The sequence below is a fragment of the Parambassis ranga genome, chromosome 2 (assembly GCF_900634625.1).
Source record: "Parambassis ranga chromosome 2, fParRan2.1, whole genome shotgun sequence".
Classification (NCBI taxonomy): domain Eukaryota; kingdom Metazoa; phylum Chordata; class Actinopteri; family Ambassidae; genus Parambassis; species Parambassis ranga.
In genome coordinates, this window is record NC_041023.1 from 10,765,559 (window position 1) to 10,791,978 (window position 26,420).

The 26,420-nt window shown below is 41.0% G+C and overlaps 1 protein-coding gene across 2 annotated transcripts; it reads right to left on the reverse strand.

Moving 5' to 3' along the window:
• Positions 1-278: 278 nt before the first annotated feature.
• dtnbp1b (dystrobrevin binding protein 1b) lies at positions 279-21,156 on the reverse strand. Of its 2 annotated transcripts, none has more exons than XM_028424150.1 (4): positions 20,816-21,156; positions 4,757-4,924; positions 2,252-2,395; positions 279-1,322 (listed from the first exon to the last, which is right to left on the reverse strand). In XM_028424150.1, the coding sequence occupies exons 1-4, from the start codon at positions 20,859-20,861 to the stop codon at positions 994-996; spliced, it is 687 nt and encodes a 228-aa protein (XP_028279951.1). In that variant the 5' UTR covers positions 20,862-21,156; the 3' UTR covers positions 279-993. The 2 variants fall into 2 exon arrangements, with proteins under 2 accessions (XP_028279951.1, XP_028279943.1); XM_028424142.1 differs by lacking the exon at positions 20,816-21,156 and adding an exon at positions 7,086-7,278.
• Positions 21,157-26,420: the final 5,264 nt, after the last annotated feature.

Consider the following 26,420-nt stretch of genomic DNA (forward strand, 5'->3'; position numbering starts at 1 on the left):
TGATTCTTGTACCTGAACTTGAGTGTATAAGCTCTGCTGTGTTATTGAGTGTTGGCCAGATATAACACCATGTTTGTCACTGCCAATGACACATTTTAGGGTTTTAGCTCCATACAGTTATGGTTTTTAAGGCCCTTGTAGTTTGTTTGTCAGGTGCTCTCTGCTAATTATTTAGAATTTGCTGCAATAAAGGGTTAACTCACCCATATTATAAAAACAAATTCATGAACTTTGAATCGGGAAAATGATAGAAATGTCTGAATTATTCAACCAAATCAGGAAAAAGAACTTTTATATTTATAATGTATTACTTTCTCATTATCAGGGATGGAAGAGGAGAATAAAACTGGAAATCTTAACAAATAAAACTAAAGCTGCTCAAATGTTAGATAGACAATAGCAGCTTTGGATGACAGCAATAATTAAAAAGACTGTCCGTGATAAAAAAAAGCCTTAGACTGTAGGTCTATAACCAAAGTGCCTGCATCTTAGAAGTGAGGCCAATTCAAGTCTGTCTCATCACCAGCAGGGGGCAACTTCACTGGTGGCAAAATTAAGTTAGATCAGTTGAAATGTTCAGCTTCATACTAATGGGTGATGCCATTGTGGCACTTCTTTATACAGCCATCACTTGCATTTGCTTATGTGAGCTGCAATAAGCTTTTAGAGCACTATAATGCTGATAAAGCAGCTGATAGCATGATTCACATGACACATAATGCAAGATGTATCCAGCTGCAGTCCAGTTGTCCTCATTGGTAACAGGGCTCTTAACCTAAACATGCATGTTTGATGCCATTCTGCTGAAGGGAACTCAAACCTGTTTTAATGATTCAATTAGAATTGAAAACTGGCTTTAAGGCAAGGTCATATGGCAGTTAGTGCAACCTCAGTGTGTTAGCAATTTAAGAACAAAGCTAATATCGTCATGTGTGTTGGTTTAATTTGACAGCTGTGTGTGTGTGTGTGTGTTAAAATTCAGTCCAACCTTCCTCAAACCTTTGGCCTGTTCTCCTCACAGTCTTTTCTGGTCTGGTCCTCCTGATCCACCCTGTCCATCAGCGATGTGTCAGGGTGCACCTCCTCATCATCCAGGGTCACTATCACAGGAGGCCTGCTCCTCCTTTCTCCTCCTCCCCCTGATCCTCCCGCTTGCTCTGTGTCCTCCTCCTCCTCTTCATCTTCGTCCTCCTCTCCAGCCTCCGTGTCCTGGCTGGCTGAGTCAGTGCAGGTGGACGACAGGGAAGAAAGCTTGTGTCGTAATTCAGCCTGGGTGGGAACTTGGAGACTGATCTCTGTGGTGTAGGACTCACCGTCTGGACCTGAGTAATCAGAAGGACATGCATGACATAATAATAAACAAGTAATTGGTTCACAGTATTTATATTTTCATTATACCAGTTGTGTAAATATAAAGACTTGCTTTTATGTAAAATGTAAGAGTTATTCCAGTGAGGCGAATAATTGTGTTTATATAATAAAGACCAAGATTGTAAAACCTGCTGATGGAAATTGGCTAGTTTCACTGGAAGTTTTCCAACCTACAACGTAAAAGGAAATTTAGACCTCCCATCTTGAAAACGTAATTTGGGAAGATATTCCATAAACTATTTGGGTTTTTGATAAATCTTTTCATCCAATTTGTTTTTAATACTTGAATAAATGTAGTAAAGGTCAAGACATCTAAACTGCCTTCAGCTAATGAATTTGAAAGAATTGTTTTCTTTATTCTATGAGATTTAGAGCAGAGATATTTGGGGCCATCTAGTGTCGAAAAAAGGTCTTGACATTCCTTCTGCCTTAACAACACTCCTCAGAACTGCTCATCATCTTGATGTATAACACAAGTGGTAATGTCTGAAATGTTCTCTATCAATTGCTCTAAGTGTTGTTTTTCATTTTGATTAAGTCTTTTGCTAAAATGAATTGAAATCTTTCTAATTGTATATTAAGTAATTCCCAATATTTTAATTCATTCATTAATGATATTTGCAAGTGCGCAGTACTGTTTAATTAGTTTCTTAATAGCGATTATCAGTTCATCATTGTTCAACAGAGTTGTTTCCAGTGGTAGGCGCGCAATACACATCCTGGCGTCCTGCTCTGCGACTTAAGTGACATTTTATCTGCTCTAAGCTATACTTTTATACCACACTCGTACCACGTACACCTGTCAACCAGCTGCTATGATTTGAACTTCAAGGGAAGTCGATCTGTAGCTTGTACATTTGTAATATTTGTAGCCTCCTACCTGCGACAGGTGAGGCAGCACTGTTGTCCTCGCCCCCAGAGTGCAGAAACACATCCAGAGCCTCATGATCGGACATGTCCATCAGATCCATCTGCTCCAGCATGTCCACGTTTACCTCCATGGACGACATGCTGCCTATTGGCTCTGGACACAACACGGTAAAGCAATATGTTAGAACATACACCAAAGTATCCAGAATGCAGCAGCAAGGGTCTGAGTCCAGGAAGAGAGCCACTTTGTGTGTGTTTCTTTTTTGTGTTGGCTCTCAAAAAAGTCAGAAGCAAATGGACACATTTAAGCTGGATGGCATTTGAAATGGATAAGCTGGTGGTGCATGATGCGAAGAACTTTGTTTACCTTACAACCCAGTGCATAGTATCACAAATAATGGAGTGCTAGCTGTTTATGGGAAGCTGTATCTACAGCAATGTCTACACACTAAAGCTTAAAAGTGACCAAACAGAAGAACAATGGTGGACACAGGTACTCTGACACTACTGCAACAAATTCTGACATCTATATTATAATGTAGGTTGAGCTGCATCAGTACTTTCCTGAAGTCTTCTCAGCGATGACCTCAGGAAGTCACTACTCCTGGACGAAAAAATAAAATAATGTGTTATAAGCTGGGGCAGCGTTTTTATATAGCTAATATGCCTGGTACTATAATCCATCTAAACACCTGTATCTGTCCCAGAAATGACAGAAACCCTTATCATGTAAAACAATTATCTGAACTCCTCTTACACACCCACTGATACACTCCTGGATTCATCACCTTGCAGGGGTGCAACTCCACCCCCTGTGTTTACCATTATGATGTGCTGCATGCGTCACAAACAGCCACTCAGTGCATTGAGGAGATGATGGGAAGGAGGAGGGGGAGCCGAGTTGTAAGCACAAGAGGAAGAAGCAGCATGATTGGTTGTTACACAGCAGTGAGAGAAGATACCATTGGCTACCGTACCTCAAGGAAATGAGGAGAGCAGAAGAGGGCGGCACAGGGAGGGAGAGCAGAATAAAGAGTGAAGAAAGAGAGAAATAAGGGGTGTGTTATTTACCATGGAGGCTGTCCAAAAGTCTCCCTGCCCTTTTATTAAACACAGACATACATTTCAGGTGCCTTGACATCCATGTATTGATTACATACAAACATTCTGAAAACTAAATACAAGCTGAATGGAGATGTGCTTTTTTCCTCTCCCTCTGTCTCTCTCTGAGAAGACAGCAGCAGTACTTTGTATGACACATTTTAGAGGAACTAGGGTCTAAATCCCCCTAATGACTTCTCAGTATGCAGCCTCTTCTCATGCATTTCCATATCTCCCTTGTCAGCTCTGCAATTACCACCAAACAGCAGCTATTCAGACTCATAAAACATAGTTTGCAGGATGATGATTCAGTTTTCAGCCCCAAATGGCCTGTGAACACAGATGATACCGGACACATACACACGCTTCAAACTGTGTCCAGGAAAGCACTGCCTTGAGAACACCCTTTCCATGTGACTGCCTTTAACATGTTCCTCTTTTAGCCCCACTGTGACCTTGCCTAAAAGGTTCCCCTGCTGGGAAGAACTGTTTTTGCCTGCAGAGATGTGTGTGCGTGCGTGCATATGTCTCTGTGTGGATGTGTGAGGGAGAGTATGTAAGACCCGAGAGACTAGCTTTTGATGGCTCAGTGGCTTATGACATCCACAGTCCTCTCTCCCTTCTTTCAGTTTATCCTCTGCCTCTCTCTCTCTCTCCTACCATCTCCATCTTCTGCTCTTCAGTGGCACCGCCCTGCTGTAGGGATTTACAGCTACATCAAGGGTAATAAGCTCCAGCTCTTCACACAGTAGCCTTGGTTCAAATGTGTTTCAAATGTTATCTACGCAGTCTTTGAGAGCCGTGAATCTTTCTTCAAAAGGGATTGTTTTTAAGGGTTATTAACACAACGGCACTGATAAAATCCATTTTGATTGACAGTACAAACATCTCACATACTCTTCCTCTCCTCTACTGTCCTCAAGCCTCTTTCCTGTGGCTCCATCCCCCCCCTTCCTTGCTTTACCACAGTCTTCTTTAATAAGCCAATCCCAGGGGATTAAGGGAGAAGGATAGATGGAGAAAAATCACACTATAAACACGGGCCTATGGAATTCATAACATCTTTCAGTGTTGGTTCTGAAGCAGCCCCTCATTTTGGCAGGTCCTTGGGGTATTTCAGCAGAGATTTGACAGAAGTATACGGGTTAAACCACTGCAGGACCGATACTGTTACAATCCCAATGGAAGAGGTATTGATATGGTTATGGTTAAGTTTTAGGCCTCACCACAGTTTCAGCTGATTGTATCAGGACTTGGAAAATCATTCATTTCAGTGCCGGATGGCTATGCAGACGTCCCTGAAACACACACCACTACATCAACCTTACCATTTTACTCTTCCTCTCAGGCCACAGTAAATTGAAATTTAGCATGGTCTCTGTGAGAAATTTCCAACCTCACTGCTCTTTCTCACCTCTCCGCTCAGCGATTTGCAGGTAGCCGGTGGTCAGGTACTGCTCCATGTCCTGCTGAAAGGCCTCCTCGAAGAACTTCTGCCTCTCTTTCAGCTTGACCTGGGGTGGTGGGACCCCTCCTTGCTCTGCTCCAGGGACTCTCTGTGCATGCTCTGCATCTATCTCCACTAGAAACACAAGGGAATAAAAAAAGAGACTTGGCAACTTTTATGAAATATTCTTCAACATGACCACAGGTTATATTTACCTGATAACTGCTATAATACTCAATATCATTTCGTGATTTATGGCATTAGCTTAAACCGCATAGGTTCAGGCAGGACTCCATGGCCTGTGACATCACCCATTAGTTTGTGGAGTTTAGCATGTTTGGTCATAACTATTTTTGACTCTATGTAAAAGAGCAGGTGCCGGCAAGGGTAAAATCGTTACAGTTTGGTATCAGGCCTTAGTTTAAGTTAAGTCTCCAGGAAAAAAAGAGTCAATGTAATGTTCTCTGAAGTGACTGAAACACGATTGTGTGTATGTGTGGGCACTGCTACAGCCTGGAGTCTCGGACAGGCTGTCTCTTTAGTTTTCTCATCTCCTTCTGATATGATGACAGCATTACATAAAGCCACCCACTTTAACTACTGTGGCAAGAGCCTGGACACTCCATATAAAATGTCTGATGTGACCTACATCTTTGAACCTAGAAAAAATAAGGTTAAAAATGCCTCGTCTTGAAAATAGGTCTGTTAGATTTTAAATAGGTATGATATTAGTGGGGACTGTTCAGTGGTATAATATATTTAACTCTGGCCAGGCATTACCCTGTGCTACATGCTAGAATCTCAATAAAATAGGCTGTAGCTTACAGCAGATGGACACAAACTCACAAAAAAAGAACAATGAGATCCCACCAGAGCTCACAGACAAACACAGCGCTTGGAGACTTGGAAAAGAATAGCACACTCTCTCTCTCTCTCTCTCTCTCTCTCTCTCTCTCTCTCTCACCCTGTCATTCCACACTCGGTGCTCAGTTTATCTCATTTATCTGATGACTCGTCTTTGTCCCATCACTCCCTCATCTTCCCCAGACTCTTCTTTCCCTGCTGCTGGCTGCTTTGTGTGTGTGTGTGTGTGGATATCTTGTAGAGACTGCTATATTAGATTAGGGGCCTCAGGGAAGCTTTGTTAAGATTGTCAAGCAGTGGATAGTAGGGGGGACAGAGAGGGGGAAAGAGGGCAATGTGTTTAGTTATAATTAGGGTTGCGGACAGACAGCATTAATGTTACAGCTAGATCCTGTTTTTTATCTCTTTGGCAGTAATCTAATTCTTAATCCATTATTAGTCTGCACAGTCTATTTATTTACATCATCTACTGTACCTGCTGATGGACTGTATCCATCTGTTAGTCTGCCTGTCTGTCTTCATGCACCTATTGTTTACCAAGTGGTTCAGCTGTTAAATGAAGAAGACATATCCCATATGTCACACTATGATATAAATGTCAATCAAAAGTTAAGTTACAGTGTGAATCCAGACAAAACGTCAACCCCAAAACCTGAGTTGAAGTTTATCAAAGAGTGTTCAACACAAAACGTGATCTGGACCTAAATTTACTAATATACCAAAGGAGCAATGATGAAAGCAGGCAAAATTGAAACAAAACAGCAACTCCTCAATTTCCATCACCATCCTGGAGTCCAACCTGCATGGCAGGATACTTATATTATTGATAAACGAGTGCAGCCATTTAATGGGGAAAAATAAAACATTCAAAGTGTGTGCCTCACGGACAGACACACTGAAAACACAAAGACTCAAGCCATGACCCTGGACACGAAGCATGTGGTGCATAAATCACCCCTCAATCACTCACATACACATCATTTGCTCTGTTTAATGATGAGATTTTAATCATCCCAGGTTTGTTATCCTCCTCTCTTATAGCTTTTTCTTCTTCTGTACCGTAACTACAGGCACTATTATTAGCGCCTTCTCATTTAGCTTGCAAGATTGCGTTTGTGCTGATGACTTTAGTGTATGAGCACAAATCATTAAGTCCCACAAATTAGGCAGATTTGCATGAATTCAAAGGTAGAAACGTATCTGCAACAATAGGGAAATGCTCACACCACCTCACAACAGCAGTGTCTTACACACCAACATGTGATTCATATGTACATCTGCAGCTTATTCATAGACTGTCAAGCCAGTTGCATCATGATATTTAAAGCAGATGATGTCATAATTAAATTTAATTAAAAAATGACCGCCTCATCTGAAATGAACAGGACATTATAAAAATCAATGCAAGTATCAACTGAATGTGTTGCATTACCTGAGTTTGAACTTTCCATCTTACACGGTGTGTTTTTTCCTGCTTTCATTACACAACAAAAAGAGAAAAAAACTCACAAAAATGACACCGTCCCCTGCCAGACTTCAGCGCGTGACCCACAAACCCAAATGAGAAGAAATGACACAAATCACTTGACAGACTCTTCTTGTTCAGATGACATACAACATATGACTTTCGCTTTCTAGCATTAGCGGAACATCTGCTCTACAAATGCAGGAAGCAAAACCCACAGGAAAAGGGGCTGGTGTGTGTTGTTCTTGGTTGCCTGTGCGTGGGTGTGGTGTGTGTGTGTGTGTGTGATGCACTTCTGTGCACCCACTGTAACAGAAATAAAGAGAGAAGCAAATAAACTTACTCTCACAAACAGGAACTCAAAATTGTATTTGCTTTTAGTTTGCGTGTGTTCCTTCACATGTGTAGATTTTTTTTCAGCTTTAGTGTAAGAACACTCTGAAGGTGACAGGTGAAGAAGAGGATTCAACTTCAGCCTTACAAGTGTCTAAATGGAGTCATTTTCTCACATCTGGAGCTCATATACTAAAATGCAAATCTTAGTTTTAAGTATTCATCACACTAACTTTGCCTCCACATCTCTTTTTTGTGTGGGCAGTCCTAAATTGGACTCATATTTCCCCAACGACATTTGAGACTCCTTTTTTTAAAGCAGTCAATTAGAGTGCTTTCAGAAGTTTGTTTGCTGAGATTTGTTAGTTGGAGCACTGACAGGCTGTAGCACCAGTGATAAGTAATACTGACAGGCCCCTTTTCAAATGGAAATACGCCTTTATGAAAGTCATTAACAGCCAATTCATGTCACTGCTGAGCCAGTCATTTACACACTTTGGAGTGTGCTTCCCTTCACACAGCCTAGCAGGCACTGCCATAGGCTGTGCAAGAGGGACAGGATCATTTGTGAAGCTGCAGCAGAAAAACTACAGTGGTGGTCAAATTTTTTCAAGGCAATTAGTTTAATCAGTTTATATATATTTTGTTTTGTTTTTTTTTTCAAATTCGCTTTATTATCGTAAGCCATGTTGGTAATGCACCTTAACACTGGTAGCATACCAGTCCGCCTTTTTGTGTACAATCTGTTATTGTGACAGTCCTACAGATACAAATAAAGATGCAGGTTAATTGTTAAAGCATAGCTGAAACACTGATACCCAGTCCTCACAGCACAAATGTTTCATTTTCTATTTTGATTAAAGCTCAAACAATCCATCTGTGATCTCATTATAGCCGTTTCATGCGCTTTACATCACACTGAATCACTCAACAGATCAAACATCAGACATAAAATCTGCCTTGTTCTATCCGTCACTCGGAATTAGTTGTCTGGTCTCAGATGGATTTGTTTCCCCTCGCTTATGAGGGCCTCATATTTTATTCTGATACAGCAACATGCAGCCTGAAGACCAAGAGACAGGGCTGACACAGAGACAGCCACTGCTGCTGCCGCTTCTTCTTAAGCCCTGCTCACTCAGCCGTAGTATTTTTAGATTCTGTCCGCCTCGCTATATCTCTCTCAAGTGCTCAGGTTTCTGCCAAAGGCAGCCCCTGTGCTGTAAATAACACACACACGACTTTATTCTTTCACATCAAAATTACTCTTGTGCTAAAGGACAAATATGCATGATACAGAAAACTGTGAAATACAGATGGAACAGATTAACTCCTTTTGTGTGTGTGTTTAATAGAAAAACACACTGTATGCACATTACAAACAAAGGAGTGAGTCACGCTGTGATTGTTCAGCGTGTTTTCTAGAATAAATCATCCAGTTATCTAAATTCTAAGTGCTGTTATGTAATAATGTATTGGCAGCTAATAGTCTGAGTTACTTTGCTGGATGAATTACACATGAACAGACACACACAGTGACAGTGTAAGCTTTTCAGTAACTCAGTTTATCTTCAGATAGATCATCCTCACAATTTCTGACACTCACTCACAGTTCACAGAGGCTGTTTAAGGCCCCAGCTACACCCACATTTACACTTTCTACAGGTCTGTCTCTTCTTGTCTTTCAGCAGCACCAGTCTGCTGTCAGCCTGTTTAACATTTCTGTCCAGTCAATGCAGACTGCAATACATCAGCTGCTGAGCTCACCCATTCATTCAAACACAGACGCCCAGGAAGCAGGAAGAATCCTTCTTCTTAAGGTGAGTCTGATAAAGCATCTAAACTCAGAAACGACAAAATCACAGTGTTACTCTCTTTGTAAGGTACCCTGAAGCCTCCTACAGCCTTCCATCATTTCAGTGTTAGTGCAGTATAAAATTGTTTGTTTAAGAGCCCTGGCCCAGGATCCAAGATTTACACAGCTCTTCACTTTCTCTCTCAGCAGGGTGGTATCTTGGAGAACAAACCTACGCAGCAGCTTTTTGTAACATTAATGTAGCCGCCGGCTTTACTTTGTTACAATTTACATGGAAACAAGAAGTCTCCTATTTTTAAATTGAAACCAAGAAGACTGATGAATACAGACATCAAACTCAATAATATTACTTAAAGACATGATTTGGTACATGTGTGGCTGCTGTGACATTAATATGTCACAGCAGCCACACATGTACCACACATGTACCAATTGACAAAATATATATAAAAACAGTATATATATGAAATTGTGCACTGTGCACTACATGCATGTTTTCATGCTTTCTAAACAACAACAGTGGTGATTTCCTTATGGTTTGTGGTTTTATTTGCATCCTCACCTTTTCATCCCAACAGAAAAAGTGTGATGACACAGGAGGATACATCAAACAATTTATTACTACTTACTGCAGATAAACAACAAACACCTGCACCACTGATTTTGTCAATTTCTGGACTCAAAACACACGTCTCTCTCACAGACTGCACTAATCATCACAAACACAACTGGAACTTTATTCGCCAACAATCCCCAGCTGGTGAGCAGAACGTAGTTTTCACTGGTCTGTAATCAAACGAATGGTTGCAATGATGTGACAGCCACAGTTAATGATGGAGATAACGAGAGGAAGTGCACACTGTAAGAACATGTGACTCCTGCTGATCAATACGAAGGATTATCACTGACTCATTTACCTGTCGAGAATCCTAATTTATGCTAGAAATGACTGGTTTTATTCATGAAGCTGCAGTTTGAAGATAAAGATGCAGGTACTATGTAAGGTTCCTTACTCTTTTTACTCTCAGTAACCTTCGCCTAATTTGCACGAGAGTAAAAACACACATTAAAACATTTCTTTTAATTAACCGTGTAACCAGGCAACTGCACACCAGCATGTGTTGCATAGCTCTGTAGGAGGGCTTCTTGCCTCCTGCTTAGTCATTCAAAGTCTAAACACCACCACGGGATGGAGCATTTTTCATTACAACTTATGACTTATTGTGCCATACAGCATTACGGGACCCTATACAAAACCTAACGGTCCATTACACAGCACTGAGTGATTGGATTAATTCCTTGCGACTGAGTCCACATATGAACGCATCCAACTTAATGTGTAAACAACAGCAAGCTGCCATTTTTATTTACCTGGTTCACCGTCTGTCAATTAGTCACACAAAAAAGCACAGATGAACAGAGAGACATGAATTGCTTAGACAGGCTGAAATGTGTGCAGATACCCACAAATACACACACACACACACACACACACACACACAGAGATTAACAGGCGGAGTGAATGGGTCACGACTAAGCCTGGCAGCAAATCAGAGGTGTCAGCTACTTGCAACCCGACCATTCACAGCTGAAGGCTGCTGGAATAAGGAATGTACCAATTACTCGTGAGAGGGGGTGAAGGTCACTTCTGTAACTGTGAGCCTGACCTTGCTGAGTGTGTTAAGATAAGACTAAATGTGTGCTTCACTCACCAAAAAATGTCCTTTGAATTATTTTTTTTAATCATGTTTTTTTTTTAATTAAAAACCATTTATCAAGTCAATGAAATATTACCCTCAACAACAAAACAAAAAAATGGGCTGTTCATCTTCCCTCGCACCGCCAGCTGGCTTAGCTGGCCTCACTCTAATTTTGCTGATGCTTTAATGGTAGAAAATAATGACAATTATACAGTGAATGCACTGCATCGAGATGTAGTAATATAAATATAAGTATATATAGTATATAGTATAATATATAAGTAATATGTTTCTTTTGCTGACTATTGTCACTTTCATTCATCCTTTAGGTAACAGGTGACACGTAAGCATACATACAACTACAGAATATCATACATTACAGTGCATTTCATTATTTTTCCAGCGGCAAAATAAGAGAAACTGTATAAGTGTTTTCAATAATCTGAGATATTCAATTAAGTTGTTGCCTCATATCAGTGAGCAGCTGCACTCCGGGATGTTTAGCCACGTCTGCCTGTTTGTTTTATTCTGTGAATGTAAAATGAGTGAGTTCAAAATGTAATGGGTAAAAGGAGCCTGGAGCGATGGCAGTGGATAAGAGAAAATTTACTGCTCCACCACCAGCTGACATTTACAAAAATATTTCCATTGCTGAAAGGCATTTGGTCTTTTTGAATGTGTATACACAACATGTGTATACGGTCACAATACACACAAGGTGAAAGAGAAGAGTTTATATCAGAGGAGGCCAGATGGCCAGAAGGGTCAGCAGCAGAGGACACAAAGGCCACGGAACACTTCCAGTCATTGTATTTGCAGACGCTATAGCTGTACATTAACACCAAGCATGTATGAGCCCTGCACTGCAGCTTTAAGTTACCGCGTACATTGACCTTCAGCTGCAAACAAACCATCCGTCTTAATGTGTCTCTATGGTTCTGTGGCCTCCTGGATGACTGGTGACAGAGAAGAGCAAAGATGGAGACAGACATAAGGTTGTTTTATCTGACAGCACCTGACAGTACATGTCAAACACAGGATCTATCCATCAAAGAGAAAGAGGAGGAGGGGGGGGGTCCTCTCATAGGCCTCCCAGCTCTTCAAAACCCTGTCAAACTACCCACCTTGCACAATCTGTTCAAAAACAACTTCCCTGTTTGCCAACAAAATGTACTGCCCACATGAACCCTCTACATGCTCACTGATGCTGTTTTGGCTGTATGCTGCTGGCAGCGCACGGTGATCCCAAGAATATGGAACGTACCGCATGTTTCATTCTGAGTGTAACAAATGTCTGAGGAATGGGTGATAAATGCTGTTACCTAATATGTGGAAATTGAATTCTCTGGCTAATCAAAATTTTGCAGTTGTCGTCCTGCTTCATTTGCCATTCACATGCAGCTAAACACATCCTTTCAAAAATGGGATTAAAATGTCTAAATGAATAATGAAAAATGACATTTCCCTTTTCTCTTCCATGCGTTTAGAGATACATATGGGAGTAAGACACTTCCTGAACTGTCAAACAAATACCAATCAGCCAATAAGCTTCATGAAACAATGACTCAAACTATCCTGGAGCTGGATAGAAACGATTGCCCTTAACAAAGGATTTACCTTACTGCACATAAGTACAGCTGTCATGCTGTACTGCTGATAAAAACTCTGCTCCAGAGGAGACAATTAAAAATGCTCCCATGTGCTCCTTAGAGAGGCTGAGTGAGCCTGCAAAATGAGGAGGAGAGGAAGATAAACTGGGGAGAAGAAGAGTTTTCTAACAGGTTAATTGCTTGCCTTGAAGGGAGCTTTACTCACACTGATAAGGGTGATGTTTTTTTTTTAAACAAGGGTGATGTGATAATGACTAGTTAGCCTCTAAACTTTGCCAGTCTGATACTCACAAACAAGAAATGTCTGGAGCACTGCAGTGAGTAAAACACACAAACACTCTTGTGCCCTCTGGCAGTTTGAATTGTGGACAAACAAAAGCTGCAGCTGAGTTAAAAAGGTCATATCAGGTCTTAAAAACACACACACACACACACATCTATAAGAAAAACTGATGTTTGAAAATGAAGAGCAAGATAGTCACATCCGATATGCAATATGCAAGTATAAGTACTTAAAAATCACACAGACATTGTTGGTTTTGGGGGACTAGAGATGCGTGAATATTTTAGATTTGTAGAACATCCATGCAGGCTTTGATGCATTATGCAGGATTCCTCTCTTTATCTCAACGCAGCCTTAGATCACCGCAAGTCTTCAGTGTAGACTCCACTCAAGATTGACCTATACACACTTTGCTTTATATGTTTTTATTTAACTAAGCAGTGGCAAGTAAAGAGAAGCAGATAAGAGATGACATGCAGCCGGGGCTGTGAGCCTTGCTGCTGCTGCAGTACATCAGTGACGGATCAACACAAGTTTACATAGATTTTTTTCGAGTGGGTGACCATAAAAATACATATTCCTGTTTTATTTCCCAACCCTTTTTGTTATTTCGTTTCTCTCCTGTCCTACTGTCTTCTCTTTGTATTAAATATGTCCGCATATTTAATGCTGTCCTCCAAAAGGGGGAGAAGCTGACCCCCTGTAGAGCCATGTCACCTTGTTAGCATCCTCTGTACATTCCAATACTTCCAGTCTCCTGGAATGTGCCATTATCTAAGAGTGTATGTTTTTTTTATACATAGCACAGCTGCACTGTGCATAACAGGCCCACACACATGTTCACTTTGATCAATTTTTCATCATGTCAGAGCTACATCATCCAGAATAGCGGTACAAGTGTATCCACTGTACGTGGATCTTTTCTGATAAATGATAGATTAGTTTAAACACGAGGTGCCATGCTGAACTGCTATAAAAACCTCAGGCAGGTGTTCTGACATATGTGCAACATGGTTGTTTGATTATTAATAAATCTAATCTGGTAGGTAGTTCTACAAATGTATGGGATCACCTAACATAGGCCAAACCAACTTGTGAGGAGGGGTGAGAGGTACCGAGGCCACCTGTGTTTTACAGTATGGAGTATGGAGTTTGTTCAGTGATGCCTAGACAGAGGTGGGTGAGGTGGTTTAGATGATATTATTCCTTTCATCGCAAATTTGATTTGTCAACTAGAATTCTGCTTTTTAACCTGTATATTTTATTTCTAAGGCTTTCCGTGTCTTCTCCTCTCTGCTTCCTTTTATGTAGCGCTGTCGTTTCCTACTTGCAGAGCTCAACTAAGAGAAGCTTTGAGCTGCAGGGGTTGGGGGTTGGGGGGGTCTGTATAGAGTTAGATTAAGAGGCAGCCACAGATGATAATGTAACCATTGTATGAATCTATATAAATGAGATTCCTTCACATTCCCCTGAACTGCTCTACTGTCATCACGTGAGGCAGCGATAATCAGTCTATGTGGATGTGGGAGCAGCAAGAAAAGAGCTATATGCATTACAGATAGATACGACTCAATTCTTACCCAGTTTGTACAGTATAATGCTAATATTTGTTTATGTACATAATATCTCCCTGTCAGTTTAGGCGCCATCTCCACGGTGACCAAGGCACATATAACATATTTCCAACAAACTACAAACTACTAAACAACACAAGAAAACGAAAAGGCTCATCTCCACTAACAGCAAAGTTTATATCAATGTGTGTAACATTATGACATCTCTGTAAATGAACTTTTTACCATTTTGCATGATTAAATCATTTTATCCTTGTAAATTTTTGTGTTAAGTTGTATAAAAATGAACCTCAGTATGAATGAATAAGCCACAGAACCTCACTTGTAGAACAAAGTGAACACTCGCTGAAATTACCCAATTCAATGCAAAGCAGATTTCAACAGAGACCCCAAAGAACACTTGCTGTGGATATAGTTAAGTTGTACTCCAAAGTGAGTACCGTGCTTGCATTACAGAGAACATGTAGTTATTCCAGTCTCAGTACACTGTGCACATTTCAGTGATAGTGTCGCTACAAGCAGGTGTTGTATTGCTGGTCTATAAGCAAAAATGAAAGGGACATGTTCCATCACAAAACATTTTTTGACATTATTAACTAATAATAACAACACCGTCACACAGACTTCTCTTCTAAAAGCTCAACACACTCTGTGGGGCAGGGAGCTTGTTTTTTTACATCTGTGCTGAAGTCTCACTCTAAATATTTCAACAGTGTTTTTTTTTCTTATACCCTGACAGAGATATCAAAAGCTATCAGCAACATCTTTGCTTTTGCCAAGCTCCAGTTCATCTCTCTCTTGCTGCCCATTTTTCACACGTTCCCTTCATCCTTCTTTTGCTGCTCTGTCACCCCCTCATTGCTCTGCTGTCATGGTGTAGCCCCCCACATTAGCCCCAGTACGGATAGTAAAATAAGCCTAATCTTGGCCAAGGGAGAAAATGTTACAAAGAGCATTAGCAGTGTGATGATGCAACATCGCGCACACACACCATCTCCCCTTCGGCATGACATACTACTGTACTCCTTTCTTTGATGATATCTCCTCTTGATTATTTTACTATTTCACTTTTTTTTTTGCTCAAGGCCTTTGCAGTGTGAATACTCAGTAATGTATGTCCTGGGGCACCTCAGTGCAGCTGCTGCATCATGATCATGTGGTTCAGTGCTGCTGTCCAGAAATGTATCCCTGTAGGTCCATGTTATGGCCAATTGTAGTGCAAAATCTGAGCAAATCATCCACAGTCTTCAAATCTAATATGTATGCTCTGTCTCATTCAGTAGAAGAATTGGAATGTTTCATTCAGTATCTCAAATATCTAACACGGTACGACACAGTATGAGGTAGTGTTGTCTGTTTTCTTCTCTTGAGGTAAACAGGTTTTAGCAACAACATCACACCTTGTGATGAAACAGTTGATCAGTGGCCCAGTGAGTGTGCTGTGTATTGTCAATCCATCTGTTGTTGGACTTCAAGTTGGGCCTCACACAGTCACCTGGTACACAGCAGGAAGGGCCTTCCTTCCCCCCCACATAAAGCCATCTTGCGCTGACACACACGTTCGCACACCAATTATAAATCTGTCACTGGACAACACAGGCAATGACCCAGGAATATTCACGGGTATCTGCATATATGCAGACGCATCTAGGCACAGAGGTGTGCACACAGCCTTTCTTTTCTGCCAATAACACAGAGAAAAGTGGAGGGGGATGAGGGAAAATAGGTGTGTTCTCTGACCCTGGTGTAAATGAGAGGCCTGTCTCTGGCTGACCTGAGTTATGTAGGGTTGGGGGGATGGAGGAGTGAAAAAAGCAAGCTTGACTTTACAGTATATATACAGCAGAAATCCAGTGTCTAGTGTATCTGTGTGTGCAAAACACACACAGACACACAGTCAGTGTGAAGGTGGTACAAACACATGCAGAAATGTGTAAATATAACTGAAGAATAAACTCTGTAACTGGCTTCTACCAAGCAGTGTTCATCCATGGACCTAATTAGAGCATCTCTAGCTGTCTGACCACACCATCACTTTTCTCTTTGTTCTATCTTCTCTCTCTCCCTCTCCCTTTTTCCCAGAGGAGTGGGAGGGTAGAGAAAAAAATAGATATCCCACCTGCTGAGGTACATCACACAGGGATGGAAAATGCAATTTCTAAACCATCTGTGACCAGGATTTCAGTCTAAAACACTGATTATGTCTGCCTGTTTTTAGAAGAAAAAAAATAGATTTTACATTCCAATAGATACATGATGGCCTTTGTTCCACTGTGTGTATACACGCATTTGTGAGTCTATTTTTTGCATGTCAGCAATATAATTTAAAGTGGCCCATCTTCTTCATCTCCACGGTACATTTGCGAGGGTGTTAAAAATCAGCTGACGGCCTAAATTCAGATTCACTCTTACTTCTCCGCTCAAGTAAAACACATGCACTTTTAAAAACAAAACAACTGCCATAACTCAGTGTGTAAAATTATACATCACTCACTACTGTCCCTTTAATTACAGTCATTATGCTCCTTGCAGATCTGTCCAAGTATTTATTCTTGTGTCACGCAACACAGCTCAGAGTATAATTTGTCAGCATGATGAGCTGCAGGAGCTTATTTGTTGCTGTAAAAAAAAAACAAAGAAAAAACACAAATTCATGACATTAATGGGAAGATTCTGCTGTCTTCGGTTTTTAAAAAGACATCCCGTCCTCCAATAGTGGCGATCCTCTGTGCCTGCAGTCTGTGATGTCTGTGCAACCTCAGCACCACAACCAATACCAATTAGAGGACTTTCAGATAGTGTGGAAGCCTGCCCCACTCTCCTGAGTGTCTATAATTCTTCTTCTTTATCTGCACTGTGTTTATAGATTTGTCTTCTAAAAACCTTCGCTTTCTATCATTCTTGAATGACTCTAATTGTAACGTCTCTCTTCAGCCCGCTCTCCTTCACCCTCCACCTGTTCTCCATTTTATCTCTCCTCTTCTCCCTCTCACTCTGCCATTCTCTTCCCCTGTTCATTGTTCATCTTATCTCATTTCTATGCCCTCTTTTAGCTCTTTCAGCCACCCAGCTATATCCACACCCACTCTCACAATTTTAATGTCTTTTATCTGTCCTTTGGTTCTCCTTCTGGTTCAGTCTTTGTAACATGCTGTGCACCCCAACAGCATTTTTGATGTCAGAATGTTTCTCCTAATCTAACTGAGCAAAAATCACCACTGCTCATACAGTTGAGTAATCAGTATGAGTGTTAATAGAGGAGACATAATGCTCTGGGTTTGCCAGGAACACCTGTTAAGCCATGTGGACATGGCTTGGAAAGAAGGAAGGCAGTGACTCAGAGAGAGAGAGAATAGGGCAAGGAATATGGAGAGATAATGTGTCAGCCGTCACATGATTCTATAACTATGACTTCTTGACTTAGCAACTGTCTGTCATGCAAATAAGGAGCACACTTAGAAATGCAGTGGGAACATGCAAAGACAAGGAACTATTATTACTTTTTCATGTAATCCTGCACAGAAAGTGGAGTCATTCAAGGATAAAATGTCCTTATTATGTCTCATGAAAAACAGGCCATGCTCCATCCCTGACTCTATCTAACAGCACAGATCCCTTCATGACTTCAAAAGAGTCTGTCTTTAAAGACAACCAACACCTTTCATGTGTGCATGCATACATTTCTATATGTCTCACACAAACATGTTACCATCCTACAAATCAGGATATTCAACTGTTATGTAAAGATGCCTCTAAAATTGTCACATACTGCATTTAAACTTTAACATTTAGTTGCAAATGAAACTTTTGCACCTTCTGTGCCGCCATCTGCTCACTGTCACGTCTCAGAAAGTCACGCTTCTTTACATCCATCATGTGTCAAACTGTTACCAGAATGAGATCCAAAACTTTCTGAACATAATTCTCTTATTAATAGCCTATCAACATCATATATGTACATACTGTATTTTAATAGGCACGTTAAAACCTTATAAATTCAATTTTTTAATCTTACATCAAATGTGTTACGTCAATAAACTTGGTTATGTTCAAGCAACAAAACAGATAGGTTAGTGTTAAATGACACATTTCATCAAATTAACCACTAAAAGCTCACAAAAATATTGATGTGTTTACAATAACAAACACTTTAAAAGAGAAATCTCATAAAAGTGTCTCTTCCTTTGGCATTAAAAGTTGTGCTTGCTCTATGGCTTTAGCCATCAGGGATGGTGCAGAAGCCAACTACTCTGCCATATTTCAGTAGTCCAGACCCCTCTTATTAAAGCAGCACAAAAGACTAATTATATCTGCAGTGCTTTGATTTACATGCAATTAAAGTTTCATGTGAACCTAGATAAAGCAGACAGGGGGGCGGAGAGGAGAGGAGAGGAGAGGAGAGGAGAGGAGAGGAGAGGAGAGGAGAGGAGAGAGGAGAGGAGAGGAGAGGAGAGGAGAGGAGAGGAGAGGAGAGGAGAGGAGAGGAGAGGAGAGGAGAGGAGAGGAGAGGAGAGGAGAGGAGAGGAGAGGAGAGGAGAGGAGAAGAGAGGTGAGGCAAGCCATCATTTGGCAGAGGAAGTGATGACACAGCACATCCATCTCAGTGGCAGGTGCCTGCTGTTGCTCCTTTACAGAGGACACAAACGGATGGAAGGAGATCTGCAGCAGCACTACACTGTGATAGTACCACACTGAGAAACAGAGTATAAAACCAGAGTTCTTATCTAAAAATATATCTGTCTTGCAAAGAAATCCATAAATAGTCCAGCTATTTGTATCATTTTGATCATGTATTATGTAATTCTAATGCAAATGACATTTTATTTTTACAACTTATGATAGTAATATAATTAAAAATAATCTTCTTTGTTTAATCTTAAAATAATCCTAATTCATCTTTTTTTCCTGTCTCAAAGGCTCAAACTATAATGACTTGATTCCTCACATGCTGCGTTTGGTTATGTAACATTATGGTTAGTAAATCAGTAATCACAGCCTGCAGCCATTTGATATTTCCATTTGAAGGCACCGCTTTATGATAATGTGATGACTGCATCTTGACAAGGAGCAAACTGGTCCAGTACAACTAAGAAGTAGAGGTAAACATGTGAGTAGAAGACTGGAGTCATACATAACAATGTTTAAAGATGCAGCCTGCATCCTCATGAACACACTACAGATATCTGACTGAAGGTGGGTGTGTCATTGTGTGATCATTAACACATCACCCAGACACATCACACCTAATGGTTTCCAGGGGAGTTGTATGCAAGGTTGGCCAGTAAATAACATCCTGAAAATAACGGGGGGGAGAAGGGGAACGAAGGCGAGTAGAGGGGGATGGTGCAATAATAATGAAAGCAATAAAAGGAGACTCATTTTCCCAGCTGTGAGCTGTGCCTCAGTCAATGTGTATGTCAGTGCATCTGTGTGAGTGTGTGTGTGTGTACGCTCCCACTGAGCTCCCAAATGAGTCAAAATGAGTCACATCATCTTATCAATCACCCACTTACAGTACAGCACTGCTTTGTGTATATATATATGTGTGTGTGTGTGTTGCCTGAGGCCAGAACAAAGTCAAACAGTAAAACTGCAGAGCAGTCCCACACACTTTCACCCACTGCATAATGCTACAGCATTATTCAATCATGATAGGACTGCCCTGCAAAGTTACTGATACAGAAGCAGTACAAAACATGCAGTAAATGCACACACACAGTCAGGGGGGAAGAGGGAATCTAGTTCAGTATTTCACTCCTAATGTGGCAAGACAGGAAAAATGACGACTGACTAAATCTTAAAGGAACCATTCTCCTGTTTTGGTACCAAACACAGGCTGTGCTGTCCTCCAGGATACAAATGAAACACTCATCAGTTTGACAGTCTGTTAGTGAATGCCATCAGCATGTCATCTGCTCCTCTTCCTCTGACTGAAAAGATACAGCTGGCTCGGCTGTCAATCGATGCACAGCACCTTCCCAATAGATCGACAGCTGGAGGCGCTCCAGGGAATATGTAAACATGGGCAGGCATGCACCCACACACACACACACACCCACATTACACACCTCTCTGAGTGCTGTTTCTATCATGTAAATATGCACCACTATGCACATGTTATACCTCTTTATGATCCTAAATACATACAGATAATCCACTTATTGGAATTTTCAATAGACAAAAAAAGTACATTCTGTATTCACTAATCTTTTATTAAGAACATTAATTGTTGCATCCCCTAAAAGTCCTCTCTCTGCCTGCTTTTAAAATAAGATCCTCTTTTGAACTCTATTTGGACCAATTCTATGACAAACATACATCTGACACACTGAAACACACACAGATCTCTGCTCTCAAATAGAAAAGATGAAAAAAGTCACTTACAAGAGTTCCTTTGGCTTCCATCTCTTGCACTGGGTGAGGTGGACATCCCAGCAGGATGCTATTTGTCCTCACAAGACAACCAAGTAGGAGGAAAAGAGAGGCAGGCAGACAGCTCAACGATAATACACCAAAAACTCCACCGATCACGACAACACCTGCCCACCATGCATTCTCACACCGTCTCTCAGTCTCCACACATGCCCCCTTGTAAAAAAGAAAAGATGCTCCCTAAATCTTTACATGCACATTCTCATGCAGCTCCACCTCGCACACACACTCAAACGATTAGTCTGGTGCCCAAAAAACACACACGTGCATGTATGGATCGGCGCTGCACCAGTCTCCAGTATGTGTGTGTGTGTGTGTGTTGGGGGGCTGCTGAGGCTGACAGTGGAGAGTGAGTGAGAGAGAGAGAGAGAGAGAGAGAGAGAGAGAGAGAGGAGCGAAGATGATTGGAGCGTACCACTGGCTGCTGCTGAGTGAGGGAGGAGGGGGATCAGAGTAGAGAGGGTAAAGAGGGGGTGGGATAAAGGGGTGTGTATGTAAGGAGCAAAGGAAATAAGGAGAGCAGATGAGTGTGAGTGGGGTTAGCTGCACATATTTCCATAACACTGACCTTTACACACAAACTCACACAAGTACCCTAAAGCAAGTACACTTCCTTAGTTTATGTGAGTCAGTGGTTGCAGGTGGGAGCTGTTTTACTGAATAATAAAGTGAAAACATGACAGAAAAGAAACACTTTTAAAAGGCATCTCTTCTCAGCTAGTGTCACACACACACATACACACAAATCACAGCATTAGAAGTGAAACACACTTGTGCCCACACCCACTGCCTCCACTGCCTGAGGGGGGGACATAACAATCCTCCTCATTAGCATGATGCTGTGAAGAGCGTCACAAATCCACCTAGCTTTGTCTCCTTTTCTCATGTCCTTCACTAACTAGGTGTTACAGATGAGAGCCACTGAAGTCACATCTCATGAAAGTGTGGCTCCCATGTGCAAGTGCAGGGGATTGCAGCGTTCCAATTATTGCATTTAAAATGAAATGTGACAATCAATTTTGTAAGCATTTTAAATTATTGCTGTAGAAAACAGACCAAACCAAATACATCTACAATCAAACAACATGTGACTTAAGAGTCAAACAAGGGCAGTGAGTCATTCTGAGGAGAAATTAAACCCTCAAGCTGAACATACACACACACGCCAAATCCCCCTAAGCCCCCCCCACCCATGTCAACCCTCGCCTTCATCTTCAGGACCCATCTTAGTCCTCAATGCCTGAAGGGCTGTTGTACAGAGACACAAGGACCAGCAGCAACAATCACACAGCTGTACAAGAGGCGCTGCAGGCAACTCGACAGAAATATCATAAGCTCCTTAATTATCTATGGTGATTATAACTGTGCTGCAAAATGAGCAGCGGGAGGGGTGAAAAGGGCACCGGCTGGACTTGAGGATGGAACCCTGGAGCCTGACATCATGATATAAGAAGACAAATTATGAAACTGATCATTTGATTTCTCAAATTTAGAACCTGTGAGAAATATTTTAACATGTGACTACAGCTAACTGCACTGAGTAAGAATACTGGAGTATGTGCTGCTTATTATTGTCTGCTATGTAAGAACTAACCCCAAAAATCACATTCTTTAAGATATGAAGAGCTATTAGGTGAGGACAACCATATGTGCAGATGTTTTTGCTTTATTTGACATTGATTTCAGAGGTTTGGAGATGAAGGAATGCATGGTTAATGGTGTCTTAACTCCGCCAGATATGGGAGAGGATTACATTCCAAAGTTTTAACAACAATTTCTTTCATAATTCTCACAGCATGCAGTGACTTCCAACCATGACACTGTGTGAATTTTGCACTGAATGTGAGAGAAATTGTCCTCAATTTACTTATTCACTGCATACCCATTGTTTGACTGTGTACTAATGCATTTTCCACTGTGGTTTTCAGGCTCTGAAACTCTTTGGGTTAAACCAGAGCCTATCATGGTAACAAGTTCTGCCCTGACCACCCCGTAGCTATACATTACATAAACCTGTTGTACTATGAGGTATAGTTAATTTATTTGAAATAGTACCGAATGCTTACAACTACACAAAACAATGTGGATGTGAAAATGTGTGGGTGTGCAGAGAATGTGAACTTTACTGCACAATGGTTAACCAAGCTGTGCCAAGTTATGTGTAATTCTTGCAAATCTGTTAGAACATTACCTATGATAACATTTGTGCCTTCTGAACATTAGTCTGCATATTTGAGTATTGCAAATGTCCTCCTGCATAGCTCCTCTCTCTAATTCCAATATCACTCTTACATCATAATGCTGTTTTTTGGGAGAAACGGTATCAGCCAATTTACTCGAATCCTCTTTAATTCAAGAGCGACACATTTGTAGATGACTTATTAAGCAGCAATAGGAAGATAATGAGATTTTTTTCATACTGTCTGTAAGGCCAGATGCATGCATGCCTGAACACACACTGAGTCAATTTTCACTCCTTTGTTTGGTTCTTTTCTGCCTATTCTGCGTCGACAAACACACACAGAATTTCTATCAGCTGTCCCATATTTCCCCTGTCTTCAGTTCAGTCACAACCATGTTAAACACATTTTCTGTTTGTAACTTAACCAACCATTACTAAAGCTTAGACACACACACAGGCTTTAACTGACAAAGTGTATTGAGAGAAAATGACAGATGAGAACGAGAGCAAAGTCACAAAAAATACAGTTGCCTTGGAAACTGACTTTCTGCAATCCGGTTTTTATGTAATCTGTGCAGGGACATGCCAAATTCTCCAGGCCATCTATAAACTTTTCAACTCTTTTGTCCAGAAGCCCAAGAGAATTGTGCCATTCTCATTTGCAATACTTCTGATGTCACACAGTTATTTGGGGAGGTGGCGTTAGCTTCCTATGACAATAGCAAACTAGCAATGTGTTCTAATAATAATAATATCATCTTAATACCAGCAAAGCTACTACTTCCATAGCACGCTTCCATTTTGCAGTTCAGTTGTCTACCTGTGTCTCCTGTGCTGATCCTCTTCACATTAGATGTGCTACAGACACAACACACAAGTAGCTGTCCTCGTTACATCACTTTTATATCTGCTTGAGGAGGTATTCTGATGACCTGCACTCCTACTCCGAAAGCAGGAAATGCAGTCACTGACATTACAGCATGCTGCCACTGAATTACACCATGGTGGTGGAGATGGATGAGCTTCAGAGAAATTACAGATTTTGTGACATTGGTCAGTCACTGAATGTCAGAGGACTATTTTTTTTAGCTTATTGACGCAGGAGGTCGATTTAATGTCCATCCACTAGGAGGACATTTGTGTCAATCCGGTGCTTTTCTTCGCTGAGAAGAGCAGCTTGATGTGATTCAGTTGCCTAGCGCACCATCCTCGCAGAGTGTTTGCAGCATGACTGAGCTGGAAGAGACCCTGGAGCACAGCCGGAGGGATTACACCTCCCACTTGGCCTGAGAATGCCAGAAGGAGCTGGGGGACATCGTTGTGGGCTGCTTAGCATGATCTATTACAAACATGACCTCAGATACGTGACTTGAAACTTGAGGTGTACACAGAGATGCATCAACCAGTGATTTTATGACATCTTTACCAACACAACATAATTATGTAACCACTAGTGGAGTAAAAGGGTGATACCGGGACAAAATGTTTTTCCAACAAACTAATGTGATCAGCTAAATAACACATAACCCATGGCTCTGGGTGAGATGCTTTGTGTTAAAACCGTGCACTGTGTAGGTAAGAAGGAATTAATGTGATACATAATTCTGACACGATAATAGGAGAAAGTGAATTTGTGAGCAGACACCCACACCCAGGTGTTTGTAAAAACACTCACGTTTACTTGACTTTTAAAAGACCTTTTCAGCAGTAAATTAACAGTTTGTTTTTGCAGCTCTTTGTGTGGGTGCTGTAGTACAAATCTGAAAGGGGTCATTATTTAAAAAAATATAAACTTACCAACTATAAACATCACCAATTTTGTATCATTATTGGATCGGTGAGTGAAGAACTGGAAGGAAAAGTCATGGTTTCACGAATTAACCTAATAAAGCTGGAATGGCACTTGATGGCTAACCATATGGAGCGGGCATTCTCTTCACAACAACAACAACATCATCTGTTTTCTGTTCCATTAAAAATTCCCAGTGTACCCAGGAAGACTATTAACTCCTGGGAATGTTATACCTCCAAGGAAAAAACACAAACCCTCACATCGCCTCAGGAACTGCCAGTGAAAAATGAGATGTATACTTAATTACAGTCACAAAAAAACTTGAATACATCTAATACAAACAGCATGTAAACTAGTTAGGTCTATATACTCTTGTAACCACAGGCTGCAGGGATGTGTCCATTCTGTCATTAGGAGGACTCAACACAAAGTCATGATGCAAAATCCAGAAAGACTCACTGATAATATAAAAAGAAAAAAGAAGACACAGCTATTAACACCGTTGGGCATTTTCCTTTTCCCCACTGTGTTTTATACTGGAGTATTTCTAAATGTCTTTAGTGCAATGTGATGAAGGCCGGCTCACACAAGGTGAAAAGTTGTTGCCAGGCAACTATACACCTCAGGCAGCTCTCTTTATTTCCCCCCTTTTCCCTTGTTGGATCACACTTTCCTTATCCTTACTACAAAATACAAGAAATAGTTTTATGCTGTTTATAGTCCCATATTTTTTTATTGCCAGTGAAGTAAAAAAAATATATATTCAAATAGGCTGGCAAGGACACTAGGGATTATATCCAGTGAAAGGTGGGTGGAACCACAGAATAAGACAGGGACAGAGGAGAGAGAGGAAAATAAATATATTTTCTGCTGTAGCTGACTTAACTGCAAACACACATCTATTATAAAACATTCTCTGGCTCATTACTGTCCTGGTATGTGACCAATACAGACATTGTAATGTGCACTTACATATATACGGAAATTATGTAACCACATGGGCTGAGTAAGAGTACAACCTTATTTAGAGCGATGGCCTCCAGGATGCAAATGCTGCATCCTGCACTACCGCTGCGAACACATTCACATATACACAAACGTGCTGACATAAACTGACTCAAATACACACTTTTCAAAGTTGTCGCAGGCACAGTGAGTGTGTCTGGATTCGACCCACAGGGCCATCTGTTCTTGCATAAGCCAATTTGAGAAGACACAAACTCAGGAATCATTAAGGATGCAATATGGCTCCCATGTTAATCACCAGCCTTCGTCATTTCCATTGAAAACCAGCCACAGGGCGACAGCGATGTGAGGACTGTTTGTTATTCACAATCTGTTGAAAGAAGCAACATTTTATAGGCCTTTTTCAGAACAGCGGTGACGAATGTGAAGACAGTAGCAGTGGTCTTCCTCTGGTTTTTAGGCAAAGATACATCATTTCTGCTTTTACTGGATGAATACAGGGACGACGGGTCAATGGATCTGTTGTAATCGACAGCCATTTTATGCACTGACTAGTTGTCTGAAATTCTGAGTGATGGATCTAGGTTTGTGTGGTTCTTTTCAACAGTCCACCCAAT

Coding starts and splice junctions, on each gene's coding strand:
- dtnbp1b (XM_028424142.1), bottom strand. CDS start 7,134: ATGAAAGCAGGAAAAAACACACCGTGTAAGATGGAAAGTTCAAACTCA. Junction 4,925..7,085: donor GATGGAAAGTTCAAACTCAG/GTAATGCAACAC, acceptor TTGTGTTTCTAG/TGGAGATAGATGCAGAGCAT. Junction 2,396..4,756: donor GCAAATCGCTGAGCGGAGAG/GTGAGAAAGAGC, acceptor TGTTGTGTCCAG/AGCCAATAGGCAGCATGTCG.